A 15,632-nucleotide genomic window follows, 5' to 3' on the forward strand; every position below is an offset into this window, starting at 1 on the left:
AAAACAATTTTCAAAGGATTCGGCGAAAAACGGATGAAACGTGAGGCAATCCATCGCAATCCGTCACTAATACAAGTCTATGAGAAAAAAATAGATCCGGCTGCAACTTTTGCAAGATCCGTTTTTTCAACATTCGACGGATTGTGCCTGATGGCAAAAAACTGATGTGTGAAAGCAGCCTAAATTATGATTGACGGTCAGCTTCCCCTTCTTTTCAAAGCAATTGAAATAATTTGTGGTGAATTTATTTGCCGCATATCTGAATTTTGGGAAAAATTCACCAAAGCTGTAAACTACAAGTTGTATATTATTCCATCATCTTAACTCACAATATATTCATGTCATTCTAAAAAAAAGATAAAATGAAAAACCACAGGTATTGATACATTTTCAACAATTTAATTAGCTTCCTAGCATATAAACATATATAAAAAATATTCTTTGATGTATTACCCACTTTTTCATTTTACACATTGAGATAGTGATATCCCATAGTTCCTCAATAGTCTTAGTGCAACCAGGAAAAAAAATACAAAAAGTCGGTAACAAAAGACAGAAATATAAGTATTGATCAAGATATAAAAACATTTTTTTAAAGTAAAAAAATATTCTTTTGATGTGATTTGGACATGAGCTCATTTTTGATTGTTTCATTTTCCAAAAACACATGCCATGAAGGGGCATAAGCTGCCAGTACTGTATATGTGTCATATATTGTAACACCGTGGCTCACTATAACACTGTACAGGTAATGCCTGGTGCATTCAATAAATATACATATAAATATTTGCTTCTCTTAAAGTAGCAGCAGTTTGTTATTCACTCAAAGTTTTTGGGATTTTTTCTTTGTGTTTTTGTAATCCAAGGGTGCATAAAAATTGATCATTCATTGTCACGTCTTGAGGTTTGAAGAAAAAGAAGGTAAAGCCCATTATAGCATCTTTGTATTAAATCTTCCTTAGAATTTTCAGCCATTACAGCGATCAACATTACGCCAGTTTGATTTCGCCTGCGTACAGGGTTATCAATAAAATGATGGCAAATCCGGAGAGCAGACCTGCATTCTGAATGATAAAATAGATCATGTCCGTTTTCCGCCCTTTAATCTTGTCTTTGAACATATCATTCATTTCTGGAAACTATAAAACAAAACAAAAGAAATAGGTAAAATAAGTATATTTTTCTAAAAATGACTAACCTTAATACACTGTTCAAAAAAATAAATGGAACACTATAATCCCACATCCTAGATATCACTGAATAAAATATTCCAGTTGTAAATCTTTATTCATTACATAGTGGAATGTGTTGAGAACAATAAAACCTAAAAATTATCAATGTAAATCACAACTGTTATCCCACCGAGGTCTGGAGTTGGAATGATGCTCAAAATCAAAGTGGAAAATGAAGTTACAGGCTGATCTAACTTCAGTGGAAATGCCTCAAGACAAGGAAATGATGCTCAGTAGTGTGTGTGGCCTCCACGTGCCTGTATGACCTCCCTACAATGCTGGGGCATGCTCTTGATGAGGCGGCGGATGGTCTCCTTAGGGATCTCCTCCCAGACCTGGACTAAAGCATCCACCAACTCCTGGACAGTCTGTGGTCCAACGTGACATTGGTGGATGGTGCGAGATATGATGTCCCAGATCTGTTCAATTAGATTCAGGTCTGGGGAAGGGGTGGGCCAGTCCATAGCTTCAATGCCTTCATCTTGCAGGAACTGCTGACACTCCAGCCACATGAGGTCTGGCCCATAGTTTGTAAGCTTGCGAGCAGGGCCCTCACTCCTCCTGGTATCTGTTTTGAACTGTATTTCTGTTATGCTGTAATGTCTATTGTCTGTACAAGTCCCCTCTATAATTTGTAAAGCGCTGCGGAATATGTTGGCGCTATATAAATAAAAATTATTATTATTATAATTATTATTGTCCTGCATTAGGAGGAACCCAGAGCCAACCACACCAGCATATGGTCTCACAAGGGATCTGAGGATCCCATCTCAGTACCTAATGGCAGTCAGGCTACCTCTGGCGAGCACATGGTGGGCTGTGGTGACCTCCAAAGAAATGCCACCCCACACCATTACTGACCCACTGCCAAACCGGTCATGCTGAAGGATGTTGCAGGCAGCAGATCGCTCTCCACAGCGTCTTCAGACTCACAGGTGCTCAGTGTGAACATGCTTTCATCTGTGAAGAGCACAGGGCGCCAGTGGCGAATTTGCCAATCCTGGTGTTCTGTGGCAAATGCCAAGCATCCTGCATGGTGTTGGGCTGAGAGCGCAACCCCCATCTGTGGACATTGGGCACTAAGACCATCTTCATGATGTCAGTTTCTAACCATTTTTGCAGATGCATGCACATTTGTGGCCTGCTGGAGGTCATTTTGCAGGGCTCTGGCAGTGCTCCTCTGTTCTTCCTTGCACAAAGGCTGAGGTAGTGGTCTTGCTGCTGGGTTGTTGCCCTCCTTTGGCCCCCTCCACATCTCCCGGTGTACTGGCCTGTCTCCTGGTAGCACCTCTGGACACTACGCTGACAGACACAGCAAACCTTGCCACAGCTCACATTGATGTGCCATCCTGGATGAGCTGCACTACCTGAGCCACTTGTGTGGGTTGTAGAGTCCGTCTCATGCTACCACGAGTGTGAAAGCACAGCCAACATTCAAAAGTAACCAAAACATCAGCCAGAAAGCATTGCTACTGAGATGTGGTCTATGGTCCCAACCTACAGAACCACTCCTTTATTGAGTGTGTCTTGATAATTGCCAATAATTTCCATCTGTTGTCTATTCCATTTGCACAACAGCATGTGAAATTGATTGTCAAACAGTGTTGCTTCCTAAGTAGACAGTTTGATTTCACAGAAATTTGATTTACTTGGAGTTATATTCTGTTGTTTAGGTGTTCCCTTATTTTTTTGAGCAGTGCAGTTTGCTGCCACCTTAATGCGGGACTACGTGAAGACTTTTTGTAGTGTATCTTTCCAATTATAATGAGTGACCTCTACAGTTTGCTGTAACATTGTCTAAAACCTATCAACATTTTTACCTATGAAAACAATATAGGAGACTTTAAGGCTATGTTCACACATTGCTGTTTTACGACTTATTTTTTATGCTAATTTTAAGCTGCATTTAACAGTACCAGCAAAAGCTATGAGATTTTAGAAATCTCACGCACACAAGCTTTTTTTTTTCACTGACTGAATTGGAAAATTTTTTGCGTTTTTGAAACCTGCAGCTTGTCACTTCTTTCAGTATTTTTGCAGCTCTTTTTCACTCATAGAAAGCAATGAGTAAGTGCAAAAATGCAGATATCCTGTTTTGCTGCATTTTTAGTGCAAAAAAAGCAGGAACGGCAGTATGTGAAACCCATTTATTTTTGTGATTTTTAAACCATAATGTCTTGGTTTCCTCATCGGAGAATGGTGGTTAGATTAGTTTAGTTTAATTAATAGCATCTTCCAGATGTGCCTTTTCTGGGGTGGCTGGGGGCAGATGTTTTTAGCCAGGGGGGGCCAAAAACCGTGGACACTCTCTAGGCTATTAATATCTGCCCTCAGTCACTGGCTTTACTACTCTGGCGGAGAAAATTGCGCGGGAGCCCACGCCAATTTTTTCAGCGATTTAACCCTTAAATTGCTGAAAGCTATTAAATTTAAGGGTTAAAGGCAATTTAAGGGTTAAATCGCTGAAAAAATTGGCGTGGGCCATTTGCATTAAATGGTTAAAAAACACACACACACATTATTAAAAAGTATTTTAATGAAATAAAAACACAGGTTGTTTTAATATTTTATTGTACGCTCAATCCACTGGCTGAAGACCCTCGCTCTGTAACAAATAAAAAATAATAAACCAACAATATACATACCTTCCGTAGATCTGTAACGTCCCACATTGTAAATCCATCTGAAGGGGTTAAAATATTTTACAACCAGGAGCTCTGCTAATGCAGCGCTGCTCGTGGCTGTAAACCCCAGCGAATGAAGGTAATGTAGGTCAATGACCTATAGTTACCTTCATTCGCGGTGATGCGCCCCCTGCTGGATGTCCTCATATGACCTCGAGCCTGGGAACTTTTCCCACGCTCCAGGGACATCCAGCAGGGGGCGCATCACCGCGAATGAAGGTAACTACAGGTCACTGACCTACATTACCTTCATTCGCTGGGGTTTACAGCCACGAGCAGCGCTGCATTAGCAGAGCTCCTGGCTGTAAAATATTTTAACCCCTTCAGATGGATTTACAACGTAGGACGTTACAGATCTACGGAAGGTATGTATATTGTTGGTTTATTATTTTTTATTTGTTACAGAACGAGGGTCTTCAGCCAGTGGATTGAGCGTACAATAAAATATTAAAACAAACGGTGTGTTTATTTCATTAAAATACTTTTTAATAATGTGTTTGTGGTTTTTTTAACTCTTTCATACAATTGGATTAATAATGGATAGGTGTCATAATTGACGCCTCTCCATTATTAATCTGGCTTAATGTCACCTTACAATAGCAAGGTGGCATTAACTCTTCATTACCCCATATCCCACCGCTACACGGGAATGGGAAGAGAGTGGCCAAGTGCCAGAATAGGCACATCTTCCAGATGTGCCTTTTCTGGGGTGGCTGGGGGCAGGTGTTTTTAGCCGGGGGGGACAAAAACCGTGGACACTCTCTAGGCTATTAATATCTGCCCTCAGTCACTGGCTTTACTACTCTGGCGGAGAAAATTGCGCGGGAGCCAATTTTTTCAGCGATTTAACCCTTACATTTAAGAGCTAGGGAGCCGAAATTTTGCATATACACACTACTAACATTAGTAGTGTGGAGTATGCAAAAAAATGGGGATATCACATGGTTTACTGTATGTAAACCATGTCTCATATCATGTTGGGTTTTGGCAGGAGAAATGAAAAGCCGGTAATTGAATTACTGGCTTTTCTGCTATATCGCCCTGAAGGAAATATATTAAAAAAAAAAAACATAGACTTTCATTGGGTTTTGAGTTTCGGCCGATCCCCGTTCCCGACTTTTCAATAGGATCGGCCGATTTCACTCGACCCGACTTTTGAGAAAGTCGGGTTTCGTGAAACCCGACTCGACCCTAAAAAACTAAAAGTCGCTCAACCCTAGTTATGAGGAATCAATTTTTAACTAATCACATTGCAAATTGTTTTTATGCTTCACATAGGTTGTGTGTCATTAGCAGAGTGGCAAAGGCACACTTACCTCTAAATTGCTATTAAGAGTAATTTAAAACTCTGAGCCTCCTCACTTTCTTTAAGTGCACATGTCCTAATTTGCTACACCATTCCTAAGATCTAAAATGGTTTTCCAAGTATAATTGTTTTATTTCTTACTCCCAAAGCCTGCCAAGGTTAAAAATAAGAACCTGAACATTGCTCACTTAGCACTGATGCAAGAGCTAACTCTCCGCTGCTGCTATGGTCTTTGTTGACAGGCTGCAGCGCTTCTGCTGAGGTAGACCGCATGAGGGGCAACAGCAGGAAGTTTGCACTGCAGTGGCGATGGATGAGTAATAGTTTGTTTTTTCAACCTTGGACTTAGGTAATACAAAAAAATTATTATTGGACAAGTAAAAAAAAAATTGCCACCACAGGCTGATGACATGCTGCAAGAACAGACACCAAAGTGGACACTTCAGGAAAATACTACCTGCTTTTTTGTGCTACAAGCTGTAGATTTGATTGGTTTCATTTTGGGTATAGTTGACTTTTTGATTGCTTTTAATTGCATTTTATGTGTGAGGTGCGGTGAATACAAAATGGCAATCCTGTCATAATGATTCTATTTATTTAACTACATTATGAGTTAATTTTATATTTTGATGACATATTTTTTAGTCCCCTCAACCTGTGATCATTAACAGTCTCTTATGGAGGGTTGTTCACTACATTTATATTAATGATGAGCTATCATTAGGATGGGTCATTAACATCAGATCGGTGGGGGTATAACATCTGGCAACCACATTGATCAGTTGTTCCTGCTGCGGGCTGGATGTTATCAGTAGAGATGAGCGAACATTTCAATGTTGGGTTCGGTTCCGATTCGCCGAACAGACCACCGTTCACCTAACAGTTCGCTGAACGGTTAGATAAATGTACCCAAAACCCATTAGATTCAATAGGAAGCAAAACAAAATGCAGAGACAACACCTTAAAAGGTGACAAAAAATCTTCCCAAACAGCTAAAATCAGGGGCAGACACCATGAAAAGTGGCACCAATTGACCAGAGTAGATATTTGCAAATGGCACAGCAGCAGTCAGCCATGGGCCATGGATGAGGTATCAAGGCCGAGCCCAACATTTAGAACTTGGAATTGAAGTATCAATGAGGAACTAGTGGTTAAGAGAGCCGTGTAAGCCTTCTTAGCTGGGAGAACTCACACCTCATGCAATGCCTCCAATTTTTTTTTATTCCAGCCACATTCAGATGGCACAAACATCAGTTTCATAGACTACTATTGATAGAAAAATGTAAAAATAGTAACACACATAGCTGACTAAAAGTAACTGCAGGCCTGCCTGTCTGGGAGCTCTACTTACACAAGCAACCCAGCCAGGGTCGGACTGGGGCACCGGGACACCGGACAATCCTCCGGTGGGCCCCGCCCCCAGCTCCTGCCTCCTTCATTTGTGCCTGCCCGGCCCCTGCATCATGCTCATAGTGTAAACCCAGCCGGCACCGCATTGTATAGCCGGCACCGCAGCAGCTGGCAGACTGCACAGGTGATGGGAAGTGCAGTAGCAGCTCCTTCACATCACCTGCTGCCGCTGCCATTCCTCTGCCAGGAGAGCGGTGTGTGCAGACTGCTGACCCTCAATACAGCCAGCACAGTCAGAGGAACAGCTGACTGTGAGGCTGAGAGCAGACAGCACACAACAGCTGACCCGCAGTCACCTGTTTCCTGTGCTCCGCGGCTCTGCTCCTCTTCAAAAATGCCCTGGGCAGCAGTGTAAACACTGATTGGCTGCAATTCAGCCAATCAGCGTTAGTTTTCTTTGTGTGAGCTCACAGCACAGCTCAGGCAAGGAGCTGTGCTGTGATTGGTCAGCAGTCCTACCCAAGCAGCAGTGGAGCAGATGGAGTCTGATGGCTGCAGTCAGTGTGACTGTAAGTACATAACTATATGATGCCGGCACCCTGAGTAGATCTCCGGCCACAGAGGCAGTTAGGGGAGGGGGCCCCATACATCCTATAGGTGACATAGGGGAGGGGGCCCACAGTGGTATTCTAATTTTCTTCTGGGCCCCCTCCCCTACCTCTATTTTAGGGTATGTGCACACGTATTCTGGGTCCACTGCGGATTTTTCTGCAGCGGATTTGATATATCCGCAGTGGAAAACCGCTGCGGATTCACCGCGGTTTTTCTGCATTTTCCACTGCGGTTTTACAACTGCGGTTTTCCATAAGGGCAGTTGTAAAACCGCTGCGGAAAACGCAGAAAGAAGTGACATGCTGCAGAATGTAAACCACTGCGTTTCTACGCGGTTTTTTCCACAGCATGGGCACAGCGTTTTCTGTTTCCCATAGGTTTACATGGTACTGTAAACGCATGGGAAACTGCTGCAGATCCGCAGCTGCGGAAATACTGCGGATCCGCAGCAAAATCCGCATCGTGTGCACATAGCCTTACTGTGGATCCCTTTCACTCTCTGAGCAGGCCCACAGGAAAATAGAGGTGAAACAGTGGGGAAGGGGGCCCATAGGATATTGGGTGACACAGTGGTGAAGGGGGTCCTCAGGTGATTAACACCCTTACGACATCTGCCTTACATGTATGGCGCGTGTTAAATGCCAGTGTCAATCTCTGACTGCAGCATATAACACATGACAGCATGCGTGCGTATCATTCTCTCACCCATTGGTGCCCATGAGGTGATCGTGGGTCGCCGATGGGTTTTAATGACAGCGAGGGGTCTTCTTTCTGTAGCCGAGCTTTAAAGGAGACCATAATTTCTTCTATATGCAGGGATGCTGTGGCATCACTGTATATAATAGCACATGTGATCGGATGATCGCATCTTCATGTCCTCGAAGGCTATGTGCACACGTTGCGGATTAGGCTTAGGAATATATGGTACGTATTCAGCCTCTCCTGGCAGAAAACGCACCTGCGGATTTGTCGCATTTTTTGTGCAATTCCGCAGCATTTTTTTGTGCGTTTTTGCTGCGGTTTTCTTGCGGATTTGCTGCGCTTTTTACCCCTGAGGTTTTCTATAATGGAATGGGTACAAAAACGCTGCAGTTTCACAAAAAAGAGGTGACATGCTACTTCTTTTAAACCGCAGCGTTTCCGCAGCGGATTTTCCACAAAGTGTGCACAGCATTTTTTTTCTCATTGATTTACATTGTACTGTAAATCAATTGCGGATCTGCAGCGTTTCTGCACCGCAAAAAATGCTGCGGATCCACAGAGAATCCGCAACGTGTGCACATAGCCTAAGGGGGCTAACTGTACCAGTGAAAGGTAAAAAGAAAATAAAAAAATTCCTAAAAGTTCAAATCACCCTTTTTATCCCATTGAAAATAAATATATTTTAAAAATAAAAAACAACAAATATTTGGTATTGCTGGGTTCAGAAAAGTCCGATCGATAAAACTATAAAAAACAATGAACTTGATCAGAAAACACCGTAAAAAGAAACAAATGCCAAATGTCCTTTTTTCTGTTCACCACAATTCCACAAAAAAAGCTATAACAAATGATGAAAACATTACATCTATCCCAAAATCGTACTAATAAAAACAATGTCTCGCCCCCAACAGAAAACTTCCCTGTGTGTAATAAAATACGCAGCAGTCGCCGTCTTCTGCCGCTGTGTCGTTGCTTGTGTCTTCATTGCAGTGGAATATGGCCACCGGTAAGTATTTTACTACACACACTGGACCTATATTACAGCTCTCCTGTGTGGTGTAGTATATAGAGGATCTGTCAGCTCTCCTGTGTGGTGTAGTATATAGAGGATCTGTCAGCTCTCCTGTGTGGTGTAGTATATAGAGGATCTGTCCCCTCTCCTGTGTGGTGTAGTATATAGAGGATCTGTCAGCTCTCCTGTGTGGTGTAGTATATAGAGGATCCGTCAGCTCTCCTGTGTGGTGTAGTATATAGAGGATCTGTCAGTTCTCCTGTGTGGTGTAGTATATAGAGGATCTGTCAGCTCTCCTGTGTGGTGTAGTATATAGAGGATCTGTCATCTCTCCTGTGTGGTGTAGTATATAGAGGATCTGTCCCCTCTCCTGTGTGGTGTAGTATATAGAGGATCTGTCCGCTCTCCTGTGTGGTGTAGTATATAGAGTATCTGTCCCCTCTCCTGTGTGGTGTAGTATATAGAGGATCTGTCAGCTCTCCTGTGTGGTGTAGTATATAGAGGATCTGTCAGCTCTCCCGTGTGGTGTAGTATATAGAGGATCTGTCAGCTCTCCCGTGTGGTGTAGTATATAGAGGATCTGTCAGCTCTCCTGTGTGGTGTAGTATATAGAGGATCTGTCAGCTCTCCTGTGTGGTGTAGTATATAGAGGATCTATATACTACATAGCGACCACAATATTGTACAGTTTCACCTGTCTTTCACTAGGGGGACTTGTCAGGGAGTCACAAAAACACTGAACTTTAGGAAGGCAAAGTTTGACCAGCTTAGAAATGCCCTTAATCTGGTAGACTGGGACAATATCCTCAGAAATGAGAATACAGATAATAAATGGGAAATGTTTAAGAACATCCTAAATAGGCAGTGTAAGCGGTTTATACCTTGTGGGAATAAAAGGACTAGAAATAGGAAAAACCCAATGTGGCTAAACAAAGAAGTAAGACAGGCAATTAACAGTAAAAAGAAAGCATTTGCACTACTAAAGCAGGATGGCACCATTGAAGCTCTAAAAAACTATAGGGAGAAAAATACTTTATCTAAAAAACGAATTAAAGCTGCCAAAAAGGAAACAGAGAAGCACATTGCTAAGGAAAGTAAAACTAATCCCAAACTGTTCTTCAACTATATCAATAGTAAAAGAATAAAAACTGAAAATGTAGGCCCCTTAAAAAATAGTGAGGAAAGAATGGTTGTAGATGACGAGGAAAAAGCTAACATATTAAACACCTTCTTCTCCACGGTATTCACGGTGGAAAATGAAATGCTAGGTGAAATCCCAAGAAACAATGAAAACCCTATATTAAGGGTCACCAATCTAACCCAAGAAGAGGTGCGAAACCGGCTAAATAAGATTAAAATAGATAAATCTCCGGGTCCGGATGGCATACACCCACGAGTACTAAGAGAACTAAGTAATGTAATAGATAAACCATTATTTCTTATTTTTAGGGACTCTATAGCGACAGGGTCTGTTCCGCAGGACTGGCGCATAGCAAATGTGGTGCCAATATTCAAAAAGGGCTCTAAAAGTGAACCTGGAAATTATAGGCCAGTAAGTCTAACCTCTATTGTTGGTAAAATATTTGAAGGGTTTCTGAGGGATGTTATTCTGGATTATCTCAATGAGAATAACTGTTTAACTCCATATCAGCATGGGTTTATGAGAAATCGCTCCTGTCAAACCAATCTAATCAGTTTTTATGAAGAGGTAAGCTATAGGCTGGACCACGGTGAGTCATTGGACGTGGTATATCTCGATTTTTCCAAAGCGTTTGATACCGTGCCGCACAAGAGGTTGGTACACAAAATGAGAATGCTTGGTCTGGGGGAAAATGTGTGTAAATGGGTTAGTAACTGGCTTAGTGATAGAAAGCAGAGGGTGGTTATAAATGGTATAGTCTCTAACTGGGTCGCTGTGACCAGTGGGGTACCGCAGGGGTCAGTATTGGGACCTGTTCTCTTCAACATATTCATTAATGATCTGGTAGAAGGTTTACACAGTAAAATATCGATATTTTCAGATGATACAAAACTATGTAAAGCAGTTAATACAAGAGAAGATAGTATTCTGCTACAGATGGATCTGGATAAGTTGGAAACTTGGGCTGAAAGGTGGCAGATGAGGTTTAACAATGATAAATGTAAGGTTATACACATGGGAAGAGGGAATCAATATCACCATTACACACTGAACGGGAAACCACTGGGTAAATCTGACAGGGAGAAGGACTTGGGGATCCTAGTTAATGATAAACTTACCTGGAGCAGCCAGTGCCAGGCAGCAGCTGCCAAGGCAAACAGGATCATGGGGTGCATTAAAAGAGGTCTGGATACACATGATGAGAGCATTATACTGCCTCTGTACAAATCCCTAGTTAGACCGCACATGGAGTACTGTGTCCAGTTTTGGGCACCAGTGCTCAGGAAGGATATAATGGAACTAGAGAGAGTACAAAAGAGGGCAACAAAATTAATAAAGGGGATGGGAGAACTACAATACCCAGATAGATTAGCGAAATTAGGATTATTTAGTCTAGAAAAAAGACGACTGAGGGGCGATCTAATAACCATGTATAAGTATATAAGGGGACAATACAAATATCTTGCTGAGGATCTGTTTATACCAAGGAAGGTGACGGGCACAAGGGGGCATTCTTTGCGTCTGGAGGAGAGAAGGTTTTTCCACCAACTTAGAAGAGGATTCTTTACTGTTAGGGCAGTGAGAATCTGGAATTGCTTGTCTGAGGAGGTGGTGATGGCGAACTCAGTCGAGGGGTTCAAGAGAGGCCTGGATGTCTTCCTGGAGCAGAACAATATTGTATCATACAATTATTAGGTTCTGTAGAAGGACGTAGATCTGGGGATTTATTATGATGGAATATAGGCTGAACTGGATGGACAAATGTCTTTTTTCGGCCTTACTAACTATGTTACTATGTTACTATGTTACTATGATCTGTCCCCTCTCCTGTGTGGTGTAGTACATAGAGGATCTGTCAGCTCTCCTGTGTGGTGTAGTATATAGAGGATCTGTCAGCTCTCCTGTGTGGTGTAGTATATAGAGGATCTGTCAGCTCTCCCGTGTGGTGTAGTATATAGAGGATCTGTCAGCTCTTCTGTGTTGTGTAGTGTATATACAGGATCTGTCCCCTGTCCTGTGTGGTGTAGTATATAGAGGATCTGCCCCCTCTCCTGTGTGGTGCAGTATATAGAGGATCTGTCAGCTCTCCTGTGTGGTGTAGTATATAGAGGATCCGTCAGCTCTCCTGTGTGGTGTAGTATATAGAGGATCCGTCAGCTCTCCTGTGTGGTGTAGTATATAGAGGATCTGTCCCCTCTCCTGTGTGGTGTAGTATATAGAGGGTCTGTCAGCTCTCGTGTGTGGTGTAGTATATAAAGGATCTGTCAGCTCTCCTGTGTCGTGTAGTATATAGAGGATCTGTCAGCTCTCCTGTGTGGTGTAGTATATAGAGGATCTGTCAGCTCTCCTGTGTGGTGTAGTATATAGAGGATCTGTCAGCTCTCCTGTGTGGTGTAGTATATAGAGGATCTGTCAGCTCTCCTGTGTGGTGTAGTATATAGAGGATCTGTCAGCTCTCCTGTGTGGTGTAGTATATAGAGGATCTGTCAGCTCTCCTGTGTGGTGTAGTATATAGAGGATCTGTCAGCTCTCCTGTGTGGTGTGGTATATAGAGGATCTGTCCCCTCTCCTGTGTGGTGTAGTATATAGAGGATCTGTCAGCTCTCCTGTGTGGTGTAGTATATAGAGGATCTTTCAGTTCTCCTGTGTGGTGTAGTATATAGAGGATCTGTCAGCTCTCCTGTGTGGTGTAGTATATAGAGGATCTGTCAGTTCTCCTGTGTGGTGTAGTATATAGAGGATCTGTCAGCTCTCCTGTGTGGTGTAGTATATAGAGGATCTTTCAGTTCTCCTGTGTGGTGTAGTATATAGAGGATCTGTCAGCTCTCCTGTGTGGTGTAGTATATAGAGGACCTGTCAGCTCTCCTGTGTGGTGTAGTATATAGAGGATCTGTCAGCTCTCCTGTGTGGTGTAGTATATAGAGGATCTGTCAGCTCTCCTGTGTGGTGTAGTATATATAGGATCTGTCAGCTCTCCTGTGTGGTGTAGTATATAGAGGATCTGCCCCCTCTCCCGTGTGGTGTAGTATATAGAGGATCTGTCAGCTCTCCCGTGTGGTGTAGTATATAGAGGATCTGTCAGCTCTCTTGTGTGGTGTAGTATATAGAGGATCTGTCCCCTCTCCTGTGTGGTGTAGTATATAGAGGATCTGTCCCCTCTCCTGTGTGGTGTAGTATATAGAGGATCTGTCAGCTCTCCTGTGTGGTGTAGTATATAGAGGATCTGTCAGCTCTCCCGTGTGGTGTAGTATATAGAGGATCTGTCAGCTCTTCTGTGTTGTGTAGTATATATACAGGATCTGTCCCCTGTCCTGTGTGGTGTAGTATATAGAGGATCTGCCCCCTCTCCTGTGTGGTGTAGTATATAGAGGATCTGTCAGCTCTCCTGTGTGGTGTAGTATATAGAGGATCCGTCAGCTCTCCTGTGTGGTGTAGTATATAGAGGATCTGTCAGCTCTCCTGTGTGGTGTAGTATATAGAGGATCTGTCAGCTCTCCTGTGTGGTGTAGTATATAGAGGATCTGTCAGCTCTCCTGTGTGGTGTAGTATATAGAGGATCTGTCAGCTCTCCCGTGTGGTGTAGTATATAGAGGATCTGTCAGTTCTCCTGTGTGGTGTAGTATATAGAGGATCCGTCAGCTCTCCTGTGTGGTGTAGTATACAGAGGATCTGTCCCCTCTCCTGTGTGGTGTAGTATATAGAGGATCTGTCAGCTCTCCTGTGTGGTGTAGTATATAGAGGATCTGTCAGCTCTCTTGTGTGGTGCAGTATATAGAGGATCTGTCAGCTCTCCTGTGTGGTGTAGTATATAGAGGATCTGTCAGCTCTCCTGTGTGGTGTAGTATATAGAGGATTTGTCAGCTCTCCTGTGTGGTGTAGTATATAGAGGATCTGTCAGCTCTCCTGTGTGGTGTAGTATATAGAGGATCTGTCAGCTCTCCCGTGTGGTGTAGTATATAGAGGATCTGTCAGTTCTCCTGTGTGGTGTAGTATATAGAGGATCTGCCCCCTCTCCCGTGTGGTGTAGTATATAGAGGATCTGTCAGCTCTCCTGTGTGGTGTAGTATATAGAGGATCTGTCAGCTCTCCCGTGTGGTGTAGTATATAGAGGATCTGTCAGTTCTCCTGTGTGGTGTAGTTTATAGAGGATCCGTCAGCTCTCCTGTGTGGTGTAGTATACAGAGGATCTGTCAGCTCTCCTGTGTGGTGTAGTATATAGAGGATCTGTCAGCTCTCCTGTGTGGTGTAGTATATAGAGGATCTGTCAGCTCTCCTGTGTGGTGCAGTATATAGAGGATCTGTCAGCTCTCCTGTGTGGTGTAGTATATAGAGGATCTGTCAGCTCTCCTGTGTGGTGTAGTATATAGAGGATCTGTCAGCTCTCCTGTGTGGTGTAGTATATAGAGGATCTGTCAGCTCTCCTGTGTGGTGTAGTATATAGAGGATCTGTCAGCTCTCCCGTGTGGTGTAGTATATAGAGGATCTGTCAGTTCTCCTGTGTGGTGTAGTATATAGAGGATCTGCCCCCTCTCCCGTGTGGTGTAGTATATAGAGGATCTGTCAGCTCTCCTGTGTGGTGTAGTATATAGAGGATCTGTCAGCTCTCCCGTGTGGTGTAGTATATAGAGGATCTGTCAGCTCTCCTGTGTGGTGTTGTATATAGAGGATCTGCCCCCTCTCCCGTGTGGTGTAGTATATAGAGGATCTGTCAGCTCTCCTGTGTGGTGTAGTATATAGAGGATCTGTCAGCTCTCCCGTGTGGTGTAGTATATAGAGGATCTGTCAGTTCTCCTGTGTGGTGTAGTATATAGAGGATCTGCCCCCTCTCCCGTGTGGTGTAGTATATAGAGGATCTGTCAGCTCTCCTGTGTGGTGTAGTATATAGAGGATCTGTCAGCTCTCCTGTGTGGTGTAGTATATAGAGGATCTGTCAGCTCTCCTGTGTGGTGCAGTATATAGAGGATCTGTCAGCTCTCCTGTGTGGTGTAGTATATAGAGGATCTGTCAGCTCTCCTGTGTGGTGTAGTATATAGAGGATCTGTCAGCTCTCCTGTGTGGTGTAGTATATAGAGGATCTGTCAGCTCTCCTGTGTGGTGTAGTATATAGAGGATCTGTCAGCTCTCCCGTGTGGTGTAGTATATAGAGGATCTGTCAGTTCTCCTGTGTGGTGTAGTATATAGAGGATCTGCCCCCTCTCCCGTGTGGTGTAGTATATAGAGGATCTGTCAGCTCTCCTGTGTGGTGTAGTATATAGAGGATCTGTCAGCTCTCCTGTGTGGTGTAGTATATAGAGGATCTGTCAGCTCTCCTGTGTGGTGTAGTATATAGAGGATCTGTCAGCTCTCCTGTGTGGTGTAGTATATAGAGGATCTGTCAGCTCTCCCGTGTGGTGTAGTATATAGAGGATCTGTCAGTTCTCCTGTGTGGTGTAGTATATAGAGGATCCGTCAGCTCTCCTGTGTGGTGTAGTATACAGAGGATCCGTCAGCTCTCCTGTGTGGTGTAGTATACAGAGGATCTGTCAGCTCTCCTGTGTGGTGTAGTATATAGAGGATCTGTCAGCTCTCCTGTGTGGTGCAGTATATAGAGGAT

The 15,632-nt window shown here is 43.3% G+C and overlaps 1 protein-coding gene across 1 annotated transcript in view; it reads right to left on the reverse strand.

The window, feature by feature from the left end:
* Positions 1-383: 383 nt before the first annotated feature.
* SLC39A8 (solute carrier family 39 member 8) overlaps positions 384-15,632 on the reverse strand; it is a 135,769-nt gene continuing 120,520 nt past the window's right edge. Inside the window, exon 8 of the mRNA XM_069743646.1 lies at positions 384-1,139. Within this exon, the coding sequence (XP_069599747.1) occupies positions 990-1,139 (150 nt within the window). The 3' untranslated portion in view covers positions 384-989. The remainder of the gene's footprint in view (positions 1,140-15,632) is intronic.

This window comes from Ranitomeya imitator, chromosome 1 (genome assembly GCF_032444005.1).
Source record: "Ranitomeya imitator isolate aRanImi1 chromosome 1, aRanImi1.pri, whole genome shotgun sequence".
Lineage (NCBI taxonomy): Eukaryota > Metazoa > Chordata > Amphibia > Anura > Dendrobatidae > Ranitomeya > Ranitomeya imitator.